General features: G+C 40.4%; 1 protein-coding gene across 12 annotated transcripts in view; it reads left to right on the top strand.

Moving 5' to 3' along the window:
- The window catches only part of arvcfb (ARVCF delta catenin family member b), a 261,628-nt gene that overhangs the window by 195,169 nt on the left and 42,327 nt on the right, over nt 1–24,132 (top strand). For 10 of the 12 annotated variants that reach the window (XM_026186584.1, XM_026186589.1, XM_026186581.1 and 7 more), the window contains 4 exons: nt 5,529–5,712; nt 20,901–21,018; nt 21,168–21,339; nt 22,500–22,517. In XM_026186584.1, coding sequence (XP_026042369.1) covers nt 5,529–5,712; nt 20,901–21,018; nt 21,168–21,339; nt 22,500–22,517 — 492 coding nt within the window. The remainder of the gene's footprint in view (nt 1–5,528; nt 5,713–20,900; nt 21,019–21,167; nt 21,340–22,499; nt 22,518–24,132) is intronic. The other 2 variants (XM_026186587.1, XM_026186585.1) reach the window with 1 other exon arrangement.

Raw genomic sequence — 24,132 nt, 5'->3', positions numbered from 1 at the left:
AACAAGGTTTTTCTGTCTTATGCCATTTCCTGTTTATGCAAACTGAAGCACAGTTGCCTTTGGAGGGTTTTTTTAATAGCTGAATAAGTTCTGTTTACAGGAATATATTCCAGTAGGTTTTACAGGTTATTTAGCATATTCATTTTATTACACGCAATGTTTTAGAAACTTATTTTCTGGACCAACTCAACTAGACTGCTCCAGAACTATTTCTCGGCAGATAAACAACATTAATAATAAACCAGAAAGAAAAGTTAAGGCCTGATCATCAAAGTGAGGGATTTCTTTGCATTTTTAAAAAGCACACACGCACCAATAAATCACAACACTGATTTTCTTAAGGCGCTTTGTTAATGTGAGGAATAAGACACTACAAGATTAAAAAACAAACAGAACAGGCAACTAACCCTGGTCATAGGAGGTGTGTATTAAATCTAATGTGATCTGTCGTGTCAGTAAAGCTTGCAGTGTTCTCATATTTTTATTACTGAGCTTTATTCAGAGTATTAATTAAAGTAGGTACTTGCATTCATTCAACTCTGTTTGTTTTCAGTTATGTTGCAGCCTAGATTTGCTCTTCTCACTTTTTTAAAATTTCCTTTGGAAGTTTTTTGTGTTTTTATTACTTTAATATGATAATTTATTGATCAGGGAATGGTGCAGCGGATTGGCTGATTAGATATTTGTGTTAACGAGCAGCTGACCATTTATACCCAATGAAGTGGATGGTGGATTGGTAAATATCACCCTATTAATAAGCATACATACTTTCACATGTGAGAGATGGAAAATTTGATCAAATTAACAACAACTACAACATTTGCTTTGATTATTGTTTATTTTTTTTAACCCATATTTTACTTTTTAGATTTGTTTATATAAACTGTAGTGACCTCAATGCCTCATACTTTTCTTTGTTTGTGTCCTATTATAAGACTTTTATAAGAGTTTGCTTAACCTCCAGAGACAGATGAAAATCAGTTTATATTTGTGTTCGTGGAAAGTTCAGGCAGAAGTTAGACAAAAAAACTCAAACTTGTGCACTTTTCGGGGTTTGGATCACCTGGACAGTTTGGCTTAGATCAATGCAAATTGACTGCAGCTCTAAAGTGGCTCCGTATCGTGCGCCAATACAATAATTAACCGAAACTCTTAGCTCAGCAGTGCATTTTTGACAGCTGACGTTTCTATCCAAACTAAGTGCAGCGTTCTTCATTTCTAGCTGTGAAGAGAAGTCTGGTTACAGCGTATATTGTTCATGTTGCCTGTTAAATTTAGGTGTGAATGGCATCAAATAACCAGCACACACACATGAGTGTTTATGAGGGAACCCGATCTTTTTGGCATGACAATTGCATGGTGTCTGCCTCCGGCTTGCAAGACAGCGGTACATCCCTAACATGCCCACCTCTGACAAGCTGACATAGGACAGCAAATGGACTAAAGCTGATACAGTTGTTGGCCTGAAACACTGGCGGGATGCTGGATGGAGACGGTCGCTTCCACATCACTCTGTCATCTTAAATAACATTCTGTCAGTGGGCTGTATGCCTGTCGTACTTGATGGATCACAGCCACGGCAAAGACATGCCTTTTCCCTCCCCTCTGGCATATGTGATCTGTGCAGAGCTGACTGATTCCACCGGCCTGAGCAGTGTTTCAGTTGGAGCACTGAAGGTGACGGTGAACTACCAAAGGAGCGAAAGAAAGTTTGTATGGTGAACAAGAATCTGGTAACTTTAAAGCACAGAGCAGTCTTTCAACATCCTGGGTACGACAGATCAGGGATGCATGTATGCCGTATGCACTTCCAGCCAAGTTGAAAAATGGACTGCAATCTAGAAACAAGTATGCACCATTGAAATAAGGGGCATTATGCACCATTTATCTTATAGCAGGGAATACACACCGGGCTTGGATGCTGGAATCATAGAAATGAATGAAGAAGACTTTGTCTGAATATTATTAAAGTGCCGTCTGTTTCTTCCTCCTCTGTGGCACGTTGCAAAAGTCATAAATTAGCACCACTTATTTCTGTTAGGACACCGACAGCACAGTGAGAAGTTTTCTTTGCCTTTCTTAAGATCCCATCACTCATTGTGAGTTGATTGCATGTTGCATTTTGCTTGTCACGAGTAAAGCTGATGCTAATGACACAACAGTGGCAGTAATCAAGCTGTCAGGCTGGCAGGCATGAATGTTAGCTAGCTGTCATCATACTAAAGTACAGACACCACAAGTGCACGTTTGTCTTTTAATTGGATTCATGCCTGGATGCGGAGATTTCCTCTCAGATGCTCGAATGTGTTTGTTTGGGAAAAGTGACACAATTGACCCTGTGGGGAAAAATAAAAAGCAGATGAGATGGAAATGCTACCCTGTTGGGTAGTGCTAAATTCTGTGAGCGTCGTCTGCGCCAGTATCTGTTTCACACTCACATAGTGCCACGGGATACTGTGACTTCATAACGAGGCCAAAATTCAGATAAAAAGATAAATGATTTTCCACCGACTGTGACATCTGTCTCTGCTGATGCTAACACACCTGCGGCTGCGAGCACTGCACTATTTACTTATTTTCTTCCGATCACAGCTTCAGTTTTGCTGATGGAAGAACATCCATATGCTAAAATAAAATCTCAGCTTGTTTTGCACCAAGTTAAATGTACCATGAAAGTGCCTGTCTAAAAAAAAAAAAAAAAAAATCAATATTGAATTTGTAGAGGTATGAAATTTACAGTAAACACCTGAAGCTCAAAATTAAACATGCTTTTCTTTCTACAATGTAATTACCTGAGCGTTGGTGATTTAATGCTCAACGGGATATTTTCCCTGAATTTAGCCTGTAAGGTTGTGTTTACTCTCAGGACGTGACCTGCTCCCAACAAGCTGTGAGTCAGGTGGAGTGTTTTAGGTAGAGTCACGGCTGATCGTACGATACGCACCCTCCCTCCCAGGAAAGAAATAATCACAATATCCCTTGTGTGGAGCCACACCCCAGCTTCCACATCTAATAGCATCCCACCCTGGTGGTCTCTGACGCACAGGAAGTCTAGTCTAGTCACCAACTGAAAAAACAGCGAGTGGAGCTCCGGTGTTTCCACTTCAGTGGCCGATGTCACAGACATGTTAGCATCAGCAAAAATGTATGCTACATTCAGTGGAGGTTTATTTAGAAACTGCGAGACGCCAAAAATTCAACTGACTTTAAACTCGACACCGCGCTTCCTCACCAGCAATCCAGCTGCAGACACACCCGCGCACACGCACAGGGATTCCTTAACTTGGTAGTGCGTGATGGCAAAGCAGAGCGGAAGAAGGTCATGAACTAAATTAAGATTTACTGTTTTGTAAGAGCGCCGCTTAAGTGTTTTAGTTACATTATGTTTTTTTTAACATTTCAAAGGAAACGGTCAAACAAGGCAGAACCACATCAGAGGGACTGGAAGTATTTTTAGTTCAGATCTGTCCGCTGAGACAGAGTGGAGAGCATGATTTAACAGGGGAAATATTGACCGTCTGGAAAATGTACAGAAACCATTTTAAATAAGTGTGCCAGGAAGTATGACTGCTTCACTGCTCTGCTAATGGCCTGTTTATGGGACGAGAGCGAGTCACACGCTCTGGGTGCATGTGAATACAGAACTATATGAATGCGTTTATATGTGCAAAAGCTGCGAGTCTCTGAGCACTTTGGCATGTGCGAGTGTGTAAATATTTGCTTAATCTTAATCTTAGCCCCCAGCTGTTAGTCCTGTGGACCAGATTGGAGTGAGAGGGTGGGGTGGGGACGCTCGCAAGGAAGCCGGTGATATTGTATGAAATAAAAAAGGACAGGTGTCTGCTACGTTTTTTTTCTCGAGAAAAAAAAGAACGTTTCTTTCTGTGGTTCAGCTGGCAAATTTGGCTCATCCGTCAACACAGTCGGCACTTATCCGGCTGCAGTTTCTGCATTCATGGAGGCATGCTAGATGCTCTGGATGTCACTTGGCTTTAAAAACAAAATGCCAAACTAAGGTGGGACTTAGACACCGTAAACAGCGTTGTTACCTATAGCTGTGAAGCTACAGCTGATGATGATGATAAACCTCCATACATTCCTTTAGAAAACATACTAAAAAGGCTCATATACATAACCCGGAAGTGAATAAGCATTGTACTTGCACGTTCACAAGTACAATGCAAATGCAAGTTGCTAAGAGCTTTTCCAGCATGCATGGATTAAGTTGCTGCTGCATAGGCACAGGGTTTTAGGACCAAATTGTGAAAGAGGAAAATAAAGGGTGTGATAAATGATGAGAAGCAGAAACAGAGACCTGAGGGCTGGATTGATGAAAACAACAACTCAGGAACGTGTCCAACATGGGCTTGAGCGAGGTTTTGGGGGGGGTTTGTTTTGTTTTTTTGCTTTTAAAGTGTTTTCCTCTCCTCAAACTGGCTGCCTCGCTTCACAGCTTCCATGTGTCTGAGTGAAAAACCCATCTGATGCTTGATGCTTTAACACGGCATTTTATTTTTCTGTGGGTTTGGCTGTCTGGCTGTGCTCCCAAAAATTCCCCTCCTCTTTTCTTTGTGTGCCTGCCTCTGTTTTGTGAAGCCCTGGGATGCACATACCCAGCTCAATTTAGTTTACTTTTTTTTTCTTTTGCTGAAGTATAAAATTGGCTGGCTGTTAGTGAGATTTGCAGCCACCTAGAAAATGCTCTTTCTCCTGCTTGGATTTCTTGGGAAAGATAATGGAGGACAGGGATGATTGAAACGGGGTGTGCATGTGTGTGCTGTTGGATAGAAAAGCCGAAGCAGATCATTTATCCTGATCCAATACACACACAATATCTGCAGGACATGAGATCCGAGCGGCACATTACGTGCAACAGCTGAGAAATAACATGATGTACTGTAAGAACGCTGTGAACCTAATATTGCTGTTGACATATGAGGATATTATAGAAATATCACAGCGATACGGCTGCTGTAAACTTTGTATTTATTACAGCAAAGTAGCAGTCAGCTATGTTCTCATGGAAGAATAATAAAAGTATTACAGTGGGGGGGTTTATACAGTGCAATATGGTCCGTTGGTATCATGCCTGGATAATGAACACCCAGTCTTCTATTATTTTTCTAAAACATATTTTTTGCCAAACTAAATGTGTTTCTGATTGCAGTCTTAAAGCCTGGACAGTAGGCTCCTTTGTTTTTCTGTTATACGGCTGTTATTAAATCGCATCACTTTCAGTTTGTGTGCACAGTTTCTCTGTTCTGTTCTTTTTTTTTTTTGCCTGTTTTGCTACATCATTCCTGTCAAGCTTCACCTTCTTTCATTCTCTTGTGTTTAAATTGTCAGCTACACCACCCTCACACCATCTCTTTTTAAAATGTTCTCTCTCTTTGCAGATATATGTGCATGTATATACGCCTCCTTCGTATATCCTCTCTTTCTCCTCTCATAATCCTCTTTTTTAACCAACTTATTGCTATCCTCTTAATTCGTCTCTGCATTTTCCTCCCATCTGTGCTCCCCTGCAGGAACCTTGTGGAATCTGTCATCCTATGAACCCCTGAAGATGGTGATCATCAACCACGGCCTGCAAACCCTGACCAACGAGGTGATAATCCCCCACTCGGGTTGGGAGCATGAGCCCAATGAGGACTCAAAGCCGCGTGATGCAGAGTGGACCACCGTGTTCAAGAACACCTCCGGCTGTCTCAGGTAGGATCCGCCCTGGACTGGATTACTGGCTCCAACTAAATTATGAAGATAGTTCAATAACAGTTTCATCCACCTGTTAAACATAGCTTCTGTGGTGACTAATAGATTTCGGAGAAGAAAAGTTCAGAAATCGGATTAATCAAACGACTGCATTTCCATCAAAATAAATGTTATTAGTCATTTGACTCAAGCGTTAATATTTATAAATGTCTCAACATTCAACAAGAAGCAAATGGAGGCTAAATGTGTGCACAGGATAAAAAAATGATCCAAAATTGTTCCAAACATATCAGAAGTGTCTCTTTCACTGTTTCTGACCTGGAACAATGTGTCAGTTCAATCCTTTGGTTTTTCAGCTGAAAAATAATTGACAAATATTTTTGATAAACTGTGAGTCACCAGCTATTTGCCATGTAGGACCTGCCATATCTGCTTTTTGAAGTTTTCCAAATACATGGACGCGATGCCTTCTTTCGCCACATGTGGAAGTAATCTGTATTGGCTGTAAGACTCATGATTGGACAGGACAAGCAATGTGAAGATTTTACTGTGGGGCTTAGGGAAAGTGAAATCACTTGATGATATTTTACAGTCGTATTGATTACCTGTAGAAGTAATTAGCCAATCCTTTACTTTGACTGCTCACCTAGTTTGTAAGGGAAAAAAACAAATCTGCAAACAAAGAAAAAGTGCAGCTTATACTCCCAGAGTGTCTTGAAAGACAAGATACCAGTCTGCAAGGATACCAGTTTGCAAAGATACCAGTTGGAGAGGTGGACAGGTGTGATGCATATAAAACTGCTTGATGACCTGTGACGGGGTCACATAACCTCCTAGAAGAATTTTACGATAGAGCAGTTGCTGTGGCTCCTGTGCATGCCTGCCTGTGTCTTATACATGGAAAGTGTGTTGGTGTCTGCAGTAGAGCTGCTTGGTGACTTTGGTCTGTGGCTTTAGGAAAACATTAGGCTATTTTTGACACAGTGCAAACTTCTAACGTTACATTTGTTCACACAGTGCGTTCACACTTCTTGTATTTTGGGAAATAGTGCTCTGTTGTCCTCGTTTTCTCTGCTTGTCCCTTATTATTTTAATATTAGCCAGGTGACTGACCACCCCAGCTATTGAGTTTGAAGCTAAGACTAAACTTAACAGGTTACGTTTAAATAATCAAACAAATGAAGTTAATCTTAAAGTGATGAAGGCTGAGTAAAGGTAAATTTAGCCCACAGTGCAAAGTGTTGCTGCTGACAGTTGAATGTTTCTTGTGGAGTGCTCCTTTATAATGGTTGGAAAAATACACCATTCAGAAGTTAGCATTAAGTTACAATAAAAATATTACTTCTGAATGAATGTTAAGCTTTTATCCATAACCTGGAGTTATTGCCGTCTCTGGAAACAGTTCTTAGATCAAGTATTTTGTTTCACGCAGCTTTCTTCATACCTCTTTATGTGCCCATTCGTTTATAAAGTTAAGTTTCAGTTCTGAACTTCCCACATGCAGATACTCTTAAGGCCTTGATGGTCTTCGTTGCAAAAGTTGCAAGCTCACTGGATGCCTTAAAACAATGGGTCACTTCATTTTGACCTAACAGAGTTGACAAATGGCAAATTCGAGGGGCTTTGAATAACAGGCTCATACAGCTCTGTTATTGTTAGCAGCGAAGTAATTTTGCAGTGGCCTTGGTTAACTACAATATATCACTTTACGATACTGAGGTACATACAAGTACTGAGGTAGAGGTCAATTAGTAAAAAACAACAAAACAAAGTAACAATACCAAGTACTGCAGTTAAGGATTCTTGAATTTTAATTGACCACATTACTGTTCTTCCTCTTTCTCTCGCAGTATCTCTGTGGGTGCTGCTGACTCCTGAGCGCCCACAGAAGCATTGTCACTTATTTCAAAATAGCTAAAAAACACAGGTTTCTCTCACTGACATATATTTCTGCTGATTTTGTTACATGATGGCACAAAGGTAGAGCGGTAATTTTCCCAGTACTGCTCTATGAGATAAATGCTAAATAATTAAATAGGTGTGTATGTTGTGTGCCTTAGTGGTAATTATTAGTGCTGATTAGATACGTTTTATTGATGAAATCATTCATGAATTAATCCCAGAGAATAAAAAAGAAACATTTGCTATTCTACGTCAAATATAAGGACAAAACTAGCCTAGGTAGTGTTTTCCCTGGAAACGTTAAGTAAAAGTATAACAGAACCGCTAAACACTTTAGTTAACCTTGTAACTCTTAATGTACAGTAATGATACAGAATAAAGCTGAAAAATATCTTCTAATCTCTTTCTATCAGGCTTCAAGCTTTTAACCACTTGCTTAAAACCTTTTCTGCCACAATAATTATCTCCATCTACTCTTCTAGTGCTTTTGTAGTGGCTCCCCCTGTAGTTACTAAATTGTCATTGGAGGCTGACATGGTGCTCTCACTATCAGACATGCTTGGCCTGCTGTCATTGCTGTGCTGTGCTTCTTCTACCACTCCTACCAATGCAGTAGCAGTTAGTGCAATCTTTCAGTCTACTGTAGTTTATCGTTTACCAGGCCTGCTGCGCTAATCATGCTGAAGGTTATGAAAACTTAAAGTTGAATGTATATTTTACCCTTCACACTATGTCATAAAGCAAGGCAACTCAAAATAGATTCTTTTACAATTTAATTTATCTCCACATGAGCTTTAAAGGTGTTGGCTCGTGGTTTTATACAGTGAGTGCTAATTTCTTGTTGTTAATCACTTGCAGGTGTATCCTTAGACTGCTAAGAAGCTTCGGCTTGATGTGTCATTTCAAACTTATTGCTGGTGTGATTTTTTTTTTTCTTTCCTTTTCAGGCCCAACAGGCATAATTTGAAAAAAAAAGCTGGATCTGTATTGATTTGTTAGCCTGACATTTGTGCAGTTTACCACATGCAACAAATAGGCAAAGTACCTAATGTGCCGCTCTGTCTCTAACAGGTAAATTAAAGGTATTTTGAGCATCAGGGAAAAAAAGAATCCTTCAAAACTTCTCTTCATCTTTCTTAAATCCTGTCGTCAGCTGAGGAGGACGGCATGAGTGCAGCATTGTGTTCCTGTTATTAACTTCCAAGTAGTTTCCCCTCTCTTTTTTTCTCCTCTTTTACCTTGGCCACTCATTTTGGCTTCGGCTCAGAGTGACAGACTGTAGTAAAGTGTGAAAAACAGTGAATGTGTGTGTGGGTAATCGCGCCTCGTGCCTGGCTGTGCCGTTTCTTCCTGGGCCAGCCAAGCCTGTCTAGACTGTAGTCCAGAATTCCTCCCGCAGTAGATGCTGCGGCTTGCTGGTCGACATCCAGAACGATATAACATCCAAGTCCAGCGCAGACCCAAAACACCAGAATGTATTTCACATGTTAGTTGGCTTCCTTCTAGTTTTCCCAGACAGAAAGTGTTGAAACTTGCTTGTAATTTTAGAACATTTTCTGCTGAGTTGAAGAACAGCATTAATGAACCTGGAGGGAATAAATGAAAGCTCTGATGAAGTTGAGGAAAGTCAAAGACAAGTCATAGAATATTTCATGGAGGCCACAGTGGACCTACTGCTCTTCTTTCATTATCTCTGATATTCCCTCTTTGTGTTGTTTCTATCTAATGTTTATTACACAGCACTGTATCAACCTTGATATCATCATTTCTGTCACATATCACAATATCTCGCCGCCGCTCTCGCTCCTTTGACCCTCGATGCAGGCCAAGCTGACAAGAATGTGTCTCCATGGCAACTGTTACTAAGCCCACAGTTGCTTAGACGCAGGGTTTGTGCACCGGGGAGAAGTGCTGATGCCAGGGAGAATCTGTTTACTCACGCCAACAGAGCTTACACCTCAATAAAAACTGGAATAGTTTTATTATAGCAGCCTGCCTCCGGTGTCGATAGGAGCCTGCTTATTTACAGCGTTTACGCTGTGGGCTTGGTGAAAAGGAAACAGAGGCTGTGTGTATGTGTGTGTTGTTGTAAGTGGTGTTGAGAGTGGAGGGGGTTACACAATAAGACTAAGGCTGGAAAACAAGACCTAGTTTTGAATTGGAAATATTTCCAGTAAAAGAACGGGAATGCAAGTGTTTTGTGATTCTAGCTTTTAATTAATGCAATTTTGAGCCAGTACTGGACCCCCCAGTATGCTTGCATGCATGCTGTTTATAAATGGCTGCTTGTTCAAAACAGACAAATGATTGAGTATATACAACGAATGATTGTTATCTGAATCCTGGCGAGCGTGGCTGCATTGTGGAATTGCAGCTTGGAAGAGTCTCCTGGAGCTGATGGTGGATGCTTGAGATTCCACTTCAGCGTGTTTCAGAAGCTTTCCAGAAGTGGCTCTCCACTAGGTTTGGCTAAAATAACACACCGACAGAAGTGAAGGCAAGCTGCAGAGGGTTAATGAGGAATTCAGAGATAGGCAGGGTATGGCCTATCCACTCAGGTTTAATACTAAAATGAAATTATTTCACACCAGGAATAATCGATTAGAGGTTTAAATAGTAGAAATGGTACAACTTCCTACGGTTCAGTCTCATCACGTGGATGATTACATAGCTTACCGAAAATCTAGGAAACCTATAGATGGGATAATATTCACACTTCCACATTAACATTTCCTCTAATGACAAGATAAAATTCAGAAATACAAAGGACGCCAATTTAATAATTTATTAACAAAAACAAGAGACTTGTTTCAAGATTATATTCAAATATCAAGTCAGTGGAAAAAACATGCAAGTAATAAATCGAAATGCAAGTATGAGAAAGAGTCTGAGTTTTCCATTTCAGAGGATGATTGGCAGACTGTGTCTGATGCTGTTGACCTCCACCAGCTCAGGTGCTTGGAGAGGATTCTGCTGGCAGAACCTATAAATATATTTTATAACCCCCATGTTAAAGTATGCACACACAGGTGAAACGACTGGTTTGTGTTGGCAGAAGCGTGGAGAACAGCTGGCAGACCACTATCATATATTTTGGAGTTGCACAGTCATCTTGCCCAGCTGGTGGGAGAAAATAAGGGCACTACCGACTATATTGGGAAGAGAGGTGGACTTTTTGGTTCAACTGTGTAACACTGTGAGCAATCTACTTATACATGTATATTCTACTTAAATACTTCTACATGTAAATGTTTGAAAAGTGAATGCCCAACTAAGAATAACTTGGTTACAATAGTGAGTAACTTGCAAGACATGGAGGGAATTGCTTCTTTATGGACTGATCCATTCTAAAAATTTGGAAGAAAATTTATGCATTATGACGTTCTACATTTGAAATGCTCTGGTACAACACCACGTTTACACAAGGTTATACAATATTCACCAACTATAAGAAATAAAAGCCTTTGATCCGCTTATCTGAACTTAGTGATCACCTTGATCCTGTGATAAAACATTTCTACCCACAGCTGCTTTTTGAATGATATGAATCAAAAGCATTGGCCTTTGCAGGATTCTTAACCCAACACAATAGATTTTGGAACTGCAAGTTAGATAGCACTCTAAATCGCTGTCACCAAGACAAAAATGGAGGAAATATATCTGATCTTCCAGTCAATCAATGCAAAAGCGTATCGCAGCTTTTCTGGCAGCATGTGGTGACTGCCTCAAAGGGTCTGATTTTGTTACTTAAGAACATTTTATTGTTGCTGATACATGAATGTTGTTTTTAAAAGCAAAAGCAAAAGTAGCCATATTTTTCTGCAACTTGGACTCTGCTCATGTGATTTTTCTATGGCAACAGAAAAGAAATCAGCATTCTGGAAAGTCCTGCTTTGCTGAATGTCAGCTGAAGCAGTGCGACAAATAAGCCAGTCACTGCATTACAGTCAACCCTCCCATCCTAAATAATTTAGAAAAAATGACGAGATTGATTGATGGGGTGTGTTTTTGGCACCTTAAATCTTGCTACACATTTTGCTTACAGGCTCAGGCATTACGAAAAGAATCTCAACAAGGATTAGATACGAAGCTCAATCCATACACTGAATCAGAAATACGATCAGCACTGATAAACCTGACAGATACCAGAGCTGAGGATACACATATGGTCCCAAATGCTTCTGCTGACCTTGCAGGGCGATAGCAAAGGTCAGCCAAGTCTTCATCCATCTCCATCAGTGCTGCTCCACTCTTTTCCTGCTCTATTGTCCTCCGATGACCACATGACTCTTAAGCGACCTTCACACCCACAATTCATCTGATAAAGCAGACACACAATATACACACTGACGAGCTGATGGGGTCTGTGCAGACTGAAAGACAGACAGACCTCTGAAAGCACACCCGCTCGTTCTCTCAGTTTCTAACGGTAAAATATGACACGCCGAGGTCCAGAAAAAAATACATTTTCGGAATTCTGAAATTGTCAGATAATTGGAGTACGCAAGGCCGTACGATGAGCTAAAAACTTTTAAGAATGAAGCGTTCTCATAAGGGCACTGACCCATTGTGGTGTCCTTTTTATTTTTGCAGAACCACTGCACGCTCAGAAGCAACAGTGTCCTAAAAACATGTCTTTCTGCTTAATAATAGATTTTTGAATAATAATAGTTTTTGAAGAACTACATGTTTTCAGTTACTGCACTTGATCATCAAAAAGAAAAGAAAATGGTCTTGTTTTTCCAAATTATATAATGTTATTCCATTGTTGTATTATTTTACTCTGGTATTTTTTACTGCGTTCTACAGTATCACCGTCCAAACACGACAATCAACTCAGATTTGGCATAGTGAGTGCCTATAATTGTGAGCGTGTTGACATTTAAATACACTGCTCAAAAAAATAAAGCAACACTTTTTAATCAGAGTACAGCATCAAGTCAGTGAAACCTGTGGGATATTGATGTGGTCGGTTAAATAGCAGAGGGGGGCTGTTAATCACTTTCAGCTGCTTTGGTGTTAATGAAATTAACAACAGGTCCGCTAGACAGGCAACAATGAAACAACCCCCAAAACAGGAATGGTTTTACAGGTGGAGTTCACTGATATTTTCCACTCTTCATCTGTCCTGACTGTTTGTTCTCTAGTTTTGAAGTGGCTAGTGTCAGTGTCACTACTGGCAACATGAGGTGATACCTGGACCATGCAGAGGTTGCACAGGTAGTCCAACTTCCGCAGGATGGCGCAACAATGCATGCCATTGCCAGAAGGTTTGTTGTGTCTTCTGGCACTTTTTCAGGACCATCGAGTGTATGCCAGGAGACAGGCAGCAGAGCTGGACAGGGCCGTAGAAGGTCCTCAACCCATCAGCAGGACAGGGATCTGCTCCTTTGTGCGAGGAGGAACAGGATGAGCACTACCAGAACTACAAAACAACCTGAATAGATGATATGACTAGGAACATGTCTGACATAGTCAGGACATAGAAACTACTGAGACCATTTTGAGTTGCTGCGATGAAATTTCAACAAAATAGATTGGTCTGCCACATAATTAAAAAAAAGGTGTCTTTGAATTCAGCCCTCTGTAGGTTGGTAATTTTCATTTCCATCAAACAGGGATTTTTGTTCCTAACACATGACCCAGTCTAGATATTTTCGGCATGATCTTTTTCCATAGAGATCTCATGTGTTTTTAAAGTGTTGCTTGAATTTATTTGAGCTGTGTATACAAGTAACGGTTATATTACACTGGATAGAAATCATTTAGATTCTTAGGAGGTTCTCACCACTGCTGGTGTCCTGTCCATTCCAGGACTGCAACATTCCAAGAGAATGTTGTAACATGCTGGGGTTTCTTTGGAAGTGGGTTCAGTTTTCTCTAACAGTAACAAAAACACCCACGATGTGACAGCTGTTCCCTCTAGTTCCTCTATTACAGAACAAAGGTACAAAAGGATTGAGAATGGGAACGGATGAGGGAGGTAACGTTAGAAGAAGGGATTAGTGGCAGACAAACAAAGCCTGGTTTACTAGATCTCAAGTCATGCATTTGAATTCATCCAGTAGTTGCAGACCATCAGTCTGCACTCAGGTCATAAAATGACCAACTAACCAGCTGTTGGCTTGGGTAAAAACCCAATAAAATTATATGTTTGCTGCCACATTGCTATTAGGATTGGTAGAATGATGTCTGTTGCCTGAATTTTACTGCAGCTGCATTATCTTCCGACTCCATCTGATGCTGTTGTACATATCCAAAGCATCCTCATGCGTCAAGCATCTATGATGCTGAAGGTCAATTTTTCACAGAAGCCACATCAAATAGAATAAAACGAATAAGAAGGACAGGAAGTTGGAGGAAATAATCACTTCAGCTTCGATTGGAGCCGTGCTGGGGGCGGAGTCTGTGAATTTACTCTATTGGTGTCATAGCCCCTGTAGGAGTTCAGGCTCAGCAGGCCACAGCCAGGCTCCACCATCAGCCAGCAGACCCAGCCAGGCTCCACCATCAGCCAGCAGGCCACAGCCAGGCTCCACCATCAGCCAGTAGGCCACAGCCAGGCTCCACCATCAGCCAGCAGACCCAGCCAGGCTCCACCATCAGCCAGCAGACCCAGCCAGGCTCCACCATCAGCCAGCAGACCCAGCCAGGCTCCACCATCAGCCAGCAGGCCACAGCCAGGCTCCACCATCAGCCAGCAGACCCAGCCAGGCTCCACCATCAGCCAGCAGGCCACAGCCAGGCTCCACCATCAGCCAGCAGGCCACAGCCAGGCTCAGCAGGCCACAGCCAGGCTCCACCATCAGCCAGCAGGCCACAGCCAGCAGACCCAGCCAGGCTCCACCATCAGCCAGCAGGCCACAGCCAGGCTCCACCATCAGCCAGCAGGCCACAGCCAGGCTCCACCATCAGCCAGCAGGCCTAGCCAGGCGCCATCATCAGAAATTCCGCTTCCAGGTCCTTCGTGGTGGCCGCCTCGTGCTCTCGCTTCAGTATGCCACCCAAGAAAGGCCCAACACCAGAGGAGGTTGAGGACATTAAAACCTCCCTCGGAGCGCTGTGCGGAGACGTGGCCGCAGTCAGGGCACAGCAGGAGCTGCTTCTGGGGCTTCTGGAGGAGGTAAAACAGCTACGCCTCCAAAATGCCGAGAAGGACAGACGGATCATGGATCTCGAGCGGCGGGTGGATGAGCTGGAGCAGTACACCCGTACGAACGACGTGGTCATCAGCGGTATTAAAATCAAGCCGCGCTCGTACGCGCGCGCGGTGGCCGGGAACGTCGGGGAGCCCAGCGACGAGGAGACCCGCTCGGTGGAGCAACAGGTGGCGTCCTTCCTCCAAAGCAAGGGGATAGAGATGGACCTGGAGCACATAGAAGCATGTCACTCACTGCCCAGGAGGAGTGACAGACCGCCGGCCGTCGTTATGAGATTTGTCAATCGGAAGAACAAGGTCGCACTGCTGAAACAAGGACGCAAACTGAAAGGCACGGACGTTTTCATTAATGAGCATCTGACACGAAAAAACGCAGACATCGCGAGGAAGGCAAGGCAACTGAAGAAGAATGGTAAAATACAACATACATGGGTAACAAACTGTAAGATTTTCATTAAGCTAAACGGGACACCAGAAGAGGCAAAAGTACTGATAGTGAGGAACATGGAGGATCTGGACAAGTATAACTGACACCAATGTATCAATTACACCAGGAAATGACATGGACACGTTGAAATTAGTTCTTCAACAGAAAGTAATTGATCTAGATTGTGAATATAAGGAGCATAATATAATAGATCCAGAAATAGATTCTGAAAGTAACTTTCTCTCTTCTTTTGTTAAAAATTGTAATTATTTCACTCAGGAACAATATGAAAAAGAAATTAACCTAGACGGGAAGCTCTCATTAATTCACTTTAACAGCAGAAGTATGTACTCTAATTTTGATTTCATTAAGGACTATTTGCAACAATTTTCTCGCCCCTTTAGTGTTATAGCCATCACTGAAACTTGGTTCAATGTCGATAAAGGAATAGATTTTTGTTTGAATGGATATGATTTAAAATACATGAATAGATTAAATAAGGCGGGCGGCGGGGTTGCTATATATGTTCATAACTCTATAAAATATAATGTTGTAACAACTATGTCTATGGCTATTGATGGAATTTTGGAATGTTTGACTATTGAGATTATGAATGAAAAAAAGAGAAATGTTATAATAAGTTGCATATATCGGACACCCAGTTCAAGTATTGACACTTTTAATGAATGGATAGAAAAAACGTTTGCTTCGGTGAACCAAAAATTACTATTTATCTGTGGTGATTTTAACATTGATTTGCTAAATCCAACAAGGTTAAAAGCCATTGATGACTTTACTGACACAATGTACAGCTTATCACTATATCCAACAATAACAAAGCCAAGCAGAATAACATCACATAGCGCCACTATTATTGACAATATTTTTACTAATGTCATGGATTTCCAAATTAATAGTGGCCTGCTTGTCTGTGATATAACTGACCACTTACCAGTTTTTACTTTGTGTGACTGTGATTTAAAAAAAATAGATACCAAGATCATGATAGCAAAGCGAACAATAAATGAAGAAGCAATTCATGCCTTCAATTTCGATTTAGCACAACAAGATTGGAGTTCGGTGTATGAAGAGTCAGATGTGGACAAGGCTTATGATAATTTTCTAGATATTTTTACTATGTGGTACAATAAACATTGTCCTGTAAACGAACACATGACAAAGAAAAAAAAGATAAAAAGTCCTTGGCTCACAAAAGGAATTATTAATGCTTGCAAAAAGAAAAACAATCTGTATAAACAGTTCATCAAAGTAAAAACAAAAGAAGTGGAACAAAGATATAAAGCATATAGAAATAAATTGACTGATATTATAAGAACGAGCAAACAACTTTATTATAGAAGAAGATTATATGAAAATAAAAACAATATAAAAGGAACTTGGGATGTGTTAAACAACTTAATTAAACAAGGATCTTCTGGAACATCATATCCTGAATATTTTACTGATGCAAATGGTGAAAATCACAACATGAGTAATATTGTCGATGGGTTCAATAAATTCTTCATAAATGTTGGCCCTGAACTAGCAGCGGACATCCCGTGTCATAAAAATGAAAATATCAGTAATATAAAATCAAATCCCTTTTCACTGTTCCTCTCAGCTACAAATGAGCAAGAAGTAATAAATATCACATTAGAATGTAAAAGTAAGTCTTCAATGGATTATCATGACATAAATATGTCTGTAGTTAAACAGGTTATTCTGAATATTGCTAGTCCCTTAACATATATCTGTAATTTATCATTTCAGTCCGGTTGTTTTCCAAAAAAAATGAAAATTGCGAAAGTAATACCACTATATAAAAGTAATGACAAACACAGTTTTACCAATTATAGGCCTATTTCTCTACTGCCTCAATTCTCAAAAGTTCTAGAAAAACTTTTTAATTCAAGATTAGAAAAATTCCTTGAAAAACATCAAATAATAAATGTTGGTCAGTATGGTTTCAGAACGCAAAGAACCACTTCAATGGCGATAATTGAGGCAGTAGAAGAAATTACTGATACACTGGATAAAAATAAATATGCAGTTGGTAATTTTTGTTGATCTCAAAAAGGCCTTCGACACAATCAATCACTCAATTTTACTGGATAAATTGGAAAGATATGGTATTCGAGGGAAAGCTGGTAACTGGTTAAAAAGTTACCTAACAGGTCGGGAACAATATGTTAGCATAGGGCATTACCATTCAGAGAAACTTGGTATTACATGTGGTGTTCCCCAAGGGTCAGTGTTGGGACCAAAACTTTTCAATGTATACATAAATGATATTTTTGATGTTTCTCAAGTACTTAAACTCATACTGTTCGCAGATGACACCAACATATTTTTCAGTAGCGATGATTATACTGATCTTGTAATGACTGTAAACAGGGAGCTAAAATTAATAAAAAAATGGATGGACATAAATAAATTATCATTAAATATAAATAAAACTAAAGCAATGTTTTTTGGTAATTTAAAATATAATATAGAATTACCAATTATCATTGAAGGTGTACCAATTGATAATGTGAGTGAAAACAAATTTTTGGGAGTTATAATTGATAACAAAATTTCATGGAAACCCCACGTCAGACACATAAAAACCAAAATTTCTAGAAGCCTCGCAGTTTTGAACAAAGTGAAACAATTCCTTGATAAAGATGCACTTCGTACTCTGTACTGTACCCTGGTTCTTCCATATCTTACATATTGTGTGGAAGTGTGGGGAAATACATATAAAAATACAACTAATCCATTAGTCACAGTACAGAAACGAGCACTGCGTATTATTCACAAGGCTGGTTATCTAGATCATACTCACAAACTCTTTCTTCAGGCAAAGTTACTTAAATTCCAGGATCTGGTTAATTACAATACATCCATAATTTTTTATAAAGCTTTTACTAAACTTTTACCGGCAAATTTACAAACTAGATTTGAAATTCGAGAAAAGGTTTATAATGTGAGAGGCTGTGGAGAATTCAAATTACCCAGAACTCGAACAACCCGTAAAGGCTTTTGCGTGTCTGTATGTGGTGTGAAAATCTGGAACAGTCTGAGTTTACAATTGAAACAATGCAAAAATATTCATAGATTTAAATTTCTCTACAAACAGTTGGTCTGGTCACAGTATACTCAATGATGGGTTTTAGTGTGCTCTGTAATGTCTGTTCTCTTACCATTGTTGGTATGGATTCCAAAATAAAAAAAATAAATAAATAAAGTGTGCGTATGTATGTACATATATGTACTTGTGTGTGTAGATATATATGTATGTATATGTATGTGTGTCTGTTACTTGTAGTTATTACTGCCTGTTACCTGTGGTAATGCAATTTATAATTTATATATTCTGTATTCAGTTATGAAGGCTCTAATTGTTGGTTGCGAGCTGCCGCTTAGATGCTTGTATCTGCCCGGAGCTGTTGATGGGTCTGTATGCAATGATGGGCGTAGCTGCGGGAAGTTTGTTTTTTTTGTTGATGAGTGAGTATAGGGGTGGGATTTAATAAGTTTTCTTCGTCCCACTCCTTTTTCAGGCAATTTTTGTTTTTTGTTTTGTGTATTTTATGTTCAATATAGGTATTTGTTGTGCCTGAAAATGAATAAATAAATGAAATGAAATGAAATGAAATGAAATAATCAATAACAGACCAGGCTAAATCCGGGTGTGATGTGACCGTGCCGGATGGAGAGGCAGCGTCACAGATCCACACCGGGCGTATTCATGGATACAGGTGCTAGTTGTTAAAGCAATGCATGTCAGTTTTCCAGATATACAGATATGAGTGAGTAAATGTCACAGCAAGCAAAGTTATGAGTAATGCCAACGGCAGGCAGTCAAACCTGGCCTAACATATTTCTGTGGTTCCCACATAAAAAGAAAGTTTTTGTAAAGCAGTAACAGTTTGTAAAAGGCAGGACAGCTCGATAATCACTAGTACATATAGACCATAAATAGCACAGCGCCACATGACCTGTCCATAAAGAGACAACAGCAGCTTTCTTCACTGTCTCTACTGACAGATGTACCATCTATATACCTCCAACAGGACAACTGTTCCCTCAAAGACTGCTGGAAATGAAACAGCTGACAATAAATCCTCGTGTCTGTCTGCCCCCAAATTCACTTCTGTCAAATAAATCCAAGGTGAGCGCGCCACTAGATTTGTGTACAGGGGAAATGACACCTCTTTTTTTTTTAATACCTGGAGACGAATGGGGTTAAGTAGAGATTGTCGATCCTTTCTGCACTGTCTCCAACCAGGGATTAGTTAACGGTTTGTACACTGCAGGGTGATTCAGTAGACAAATGGTAGCTTTACCTAAATACACACATCAAAAACATGCCTGGGATTAAAGTGCATGGGTGTTTTCACTTGTAAATTAATCATTTTTGAGCAGAGAAGCATCTCCTGATGCAGTTTTTTTATGCTCAGTTCAAAGAAAGACCCAAATGCAGGACACCTGCAAACTAAAGCCAATCTTTATTTAAAATGTGCTTGTTGCAGCACATTGCAGAGACTGATGGAAGAAACAAATAAAACAAGACAAACAAGACAAGAAGGAGTCTGGTAGACAGACAAAGACCATAACTGCCAGCTAAGGGGAGCACTAGACTACACGGAGACCTGAGTTCACTAAATTCGTTGAACGCAGGTAAATGATTAACAAAATACAAGAGAGAAAAAAGCAGAAACCCCAAATGGCTCCACAGTGTTTGCAGTCTAAAATGAACCGTTCAGCACTGTAGCAGCGGTAGACCTCATACATGTTTCAGTCCCCACGGCACAAAAAAGAGGCACAGTTCTGCTTACCTCGGCAATGCTGCCACTCTTCCAAAGGCCTAACTGGGGGTCAGCTAATGGGATTATGTGAGTTGGAAGCCCTCATAAATGAAGTCCCCGGTGAGGAGCGGGGAGTCCCTGCTATCCCTTAAACCTCTTTAAATCCTTTCCCTTTCACAGTCAGACAGGCACACGAAGACTGCACCAGCTCTGCTGCCGTGCTTGTAGGAGCTGTGCTCAAGGCGCTGGGTGACGCCCGCCCCCCTCCTCCCCCCGTACCAAAAAAAAGAAATTTATGTTAATAATTTTTTTAAAAGATTATTCCTAAAGCTGTCTAGCTTTATTGCATTGTACATCTGAGGCAGACAGAGGATGGAGGCCGTGGGTCACATGGAAACTCTAAAAATCACACGGCTGGGGAAGACTGATATGGGTTTACATGGCACTTTTATTGAACAGTGAGACATCTGGCTGTAATTGTCATCCTCTCTGTATGCTTGTTATATTCACTTCTTTAGGACTATTAAAAACACTTTCACTGCCTTCGGTGCTTTCCCTCTTCCCTTTCCTAATTTTTGTGAAGGTATAAATAGTAGTTATAGGAGTACTGTTTATAATTAGAGCAGGCTCTCAGTGGATAGTTGTACTGTGATTTAGTATCCTTACTGCTTTATTGGTATTTCACACTGGATGCCAGCCAGAGTCAATGAGATGGGATTCTGGAGACTGTAGTGTCATATTTTGAAATGGATAATTTTATAATTATTTTTAGCACAAACTATTGACTTGTGATTATTCCAATTTAAAAAAAAAAACCCCTATTGGTCAAATTTTCATTCGCTTCCTCAGACAAATCTTCGTCTATGCACGCCTCCTAAGCTTGATGTGTGTTACTTTGTTTCTGTAGAAATGTGAGCTCAGACGGGGCAGAGGCTCGGCGCAGACTGAGGGAATGTGAGGGATTGGTGGACGCTTTGCTGCACGCTCTTCAGTCAGCTGTAGGGAAGAAGGACATGGACAACAAGGTGAGACAACATCCGGGTCATCCACTATCATGGATTCAGAATGAGCTCATTCTAATAGCAGCTTGTTGCTGTAGTGTTCTTATGAATTTATGCTGTTCAGTATTCCTGTGATGAATGTAGCTGGTAATTTTCCCGTCTTTGTTTCACAGTCTGTGGAGAATTGTGTTTGTATTATGAGGAATCTGTCCTATCACGTACACAAAGAGGTGCCGGGGGCCGAAAAGTACCAGGACCCGTCGGCGCTACAAGCCCCAGGTTCAGCGGGACCACAAAGGAAGAAGAAAGACGATGCTGGCTGCTTCGGAGGCAAGAAGGCCAAAGGTGAGAGGGAGGATGAACAGAGGAGATGAAAACACTGTAACCAAACAATCACAGCTATCCAGTTCGTAGAAGATACAGATGCATGGATGATCTAACTCTCAATACAAATGTGTGCAAATAAAGGAGTTACTCACAGCAACACAACAGCTCTTAATGCATGTGTTGCTTCAGAGGTCTTAATCAGTGTTCTCCTGTGACTGTTATCTAAATGATGCCGTTATCGCCCAGCTGTACAACAGTAATGGCCGCCATTAATCAGTCAGCCAATGAGATGTGACTACCAGCCAGTGACCCCTGACTTCTAATGGCTCTTTGGAGAACCACATTAGTTTAGGGTTCAGGACAACACAATGCTTAACGTGTACAGAGATTAATAAAGAAGCCAGTTAACCGCTCGGATGCTTTCCGACGTGTAAACACACGTGCAAAGTGAATGATTACAGCCTTCAGACTGTACAGCAGTAGGCTAAGTTTGGCCTCTTCTTCCGTTTAGTGTTGCATTTGTTTTAAAATATGACATGATAATCAGCACGCACTCGTGCTTTGTTTTGGCTAATAGACAGCCTGATTGTTGGCTCTTACTTCAATCTCTTTGAGTACTTTTCTCCCCCTCCCACGCAGTGATTTTAATTTAGCACCGCAAATGCTGCTGCAGTCTCTGCTGTTTTATGTGTATTTCACCTGCCCTCTTAAAGCTGATACTTAATGTTTTTTAAAATCTTTCCCTTTTCCTTTTTTTTAAAATTCTTTTCTCTCTTTCTTGCTTGCCAACCTATCTAAAAACCCCTTTCTCATTTTTCTTTATATCTGACACTTTTCTCTGTCTTTTACTGCCCTCCACACACCTTAAAATCTATCCCCATGGGTCCCAGAGACCATCTATGAACTGCTAATGGCTTGCTATCTATACAAAGCACCGTTTCCTTTCTTTAGTCTTTCTCTCTTTATTTAGCTTATTTGTCAGTTTTCTTTTCTCTTTCACCTTTCCTATTCAGTAACAGATGACTCCTTTTTCTGATAAAAACTGTTCTCATGTATTACACAGCCTCGTGACACAGACACACACACACACACACAGCACACTCCTATTTCACCATGGCTCTTCTCTCTTCTCCCTGCTTTGTTTTTTGGCATTGCTGCTGCTCCTTGGCTAACTATAGAGGAATGGTTTAATCAAGGTGAGTGCCCCCCTCTTCAACCTTTCTCATTTTAGCTCTCTCCTCGTCTCCATCCTCTCCCTGTCTTCCCCCACCTCTTCCTCCTCCTCCTCCTCCTCCACCTCCTCATTCTTTCCCCCTGGCTGTAGAATATAGTTAGAAGTAGTTTTGGGTGTCCTCCAGAAACCTGAGAAAGTTCCAAGGACTTAAGAAAATCGGGGGTTTCATTCATTCCACACACATTCCCTTACCATACCTACCGACCGTAGCTCTGAGCATTATAGACTTCCACCTGTCCCAAACTCCTCAGTTTGTTAGAATTAGTTGGTTGGATTTTTTTGTCAGTCCTCTAAGAAAGGTGAAAGGTAAAACGAGTGCTAAAACCGGTAAGTCAACAACAAATCTGTCTTTGTAGTGTTCTTAATTGGAGCTTGACTAATCCAGCGAACCAGAGATGCTGAAATGGAAATTTGCACATCTATCCCCAAATTGAACTTTGGTGTGAATTCTTTTAGACTCCAGATAAAATGAATCCTGACAGCTTTGAAGAACACCGCTAACAGTATCCAACTGGAACTCTTCACCCCTTTCTAGTACACTTAAGCATAAATGTCAAGCTCTGCTGCACACTCAGTTTTTTTATGCATTTGTTTGATCGTTTGTGATTTGAAACTTCTGAGGATGTCAATAATTAAAGCTAAAAAATACTTTATTAAAGCTGCCTGGATCGTGCGCTACAGTTTTCTATTATCTGGAACATTTAAGTGTGCAAAAAATATAGAGGTAAATGATTCTTTACGGATTTGAATGTTTGGGCTTTTTGGGTCTTGCAGACTTTTTTTTTTTTTGATGCTTTCAGACAGCAGTGCTGGTTCTTTGTTTGCTGTGGTGGCAGCGAGGGAAAATTCTGACACCATGGCTACTAGCTTCCCATCTTACCAGCATCTTGTTTTGCAACCCTAAAGCCTCATTCAGACATGGATTTCTGTGAATCTGACGCCTGGCTTCATGTCGTTTTTTCATACAAATCGAGCATTTTCACTGTTTACAATCCTGCAGACATCTCTCTCTTAGCCTGTGTGCAAGGAGCATGCGAAGCCACACACAGACCCCGTGACAACTGCATTTACATTTCACTGGAGTCAAAGCTGGCCAAGCTTTTTCCATGTGTAGTAAAAGTCATGTGACCTTTCACGCTTGGATGAAGCCATGATGTCACTTTTTCTTGTTTAGCCAATGAAATAAAAACCATCTTTACCTGAACAACAGCATAAAGTCACTTTAACAGAATGATGACTTGACTTGAAATGTGAAACACTTTATAAAAGGCCAAGCTTGAAATATAGAAATAAAATTTTCCATTGACTTACATTTAAAATATTTTTTATAAACTTTTCTTTAAATAAATCATATATAACTATTTGGAGGAGACAACTAACACTAACTTTATTTGTTCAAAAAAAAATCCTCTATCCTTGAACCTGGATTTAGACAACTGATGTAAATTATTTCCTGAAGGGAAGCAGTTTAGTGTTTGTACATATCATGTTGCTACATCTCTGTACTGTGTGTACATTTAAACACTTGTATGTTATTTGTTGTTTGAGATGCATTTTCTGCCCCTACGGTCCAAAGA

The sequence above is a fragment of the Astatotilapia calliptera genome, chromosome 12 (genome assembly GCF_900246225.1).
Source record: "Astatotilapia calliptera chromosome 12, fAstCal1.2, whole genome shotgun sequence".
NCBI classification, from domain to species: domain Eukaryota; kingdom Metazoa; phylum Chordata; class Actinopteri; order Cichliformes; family Cichlidae; genus Astatotilapia; species Astatotilapia calliptera.
This window is presented reverse-complemented; position numbering and strand designations above follow the sequence as displayed.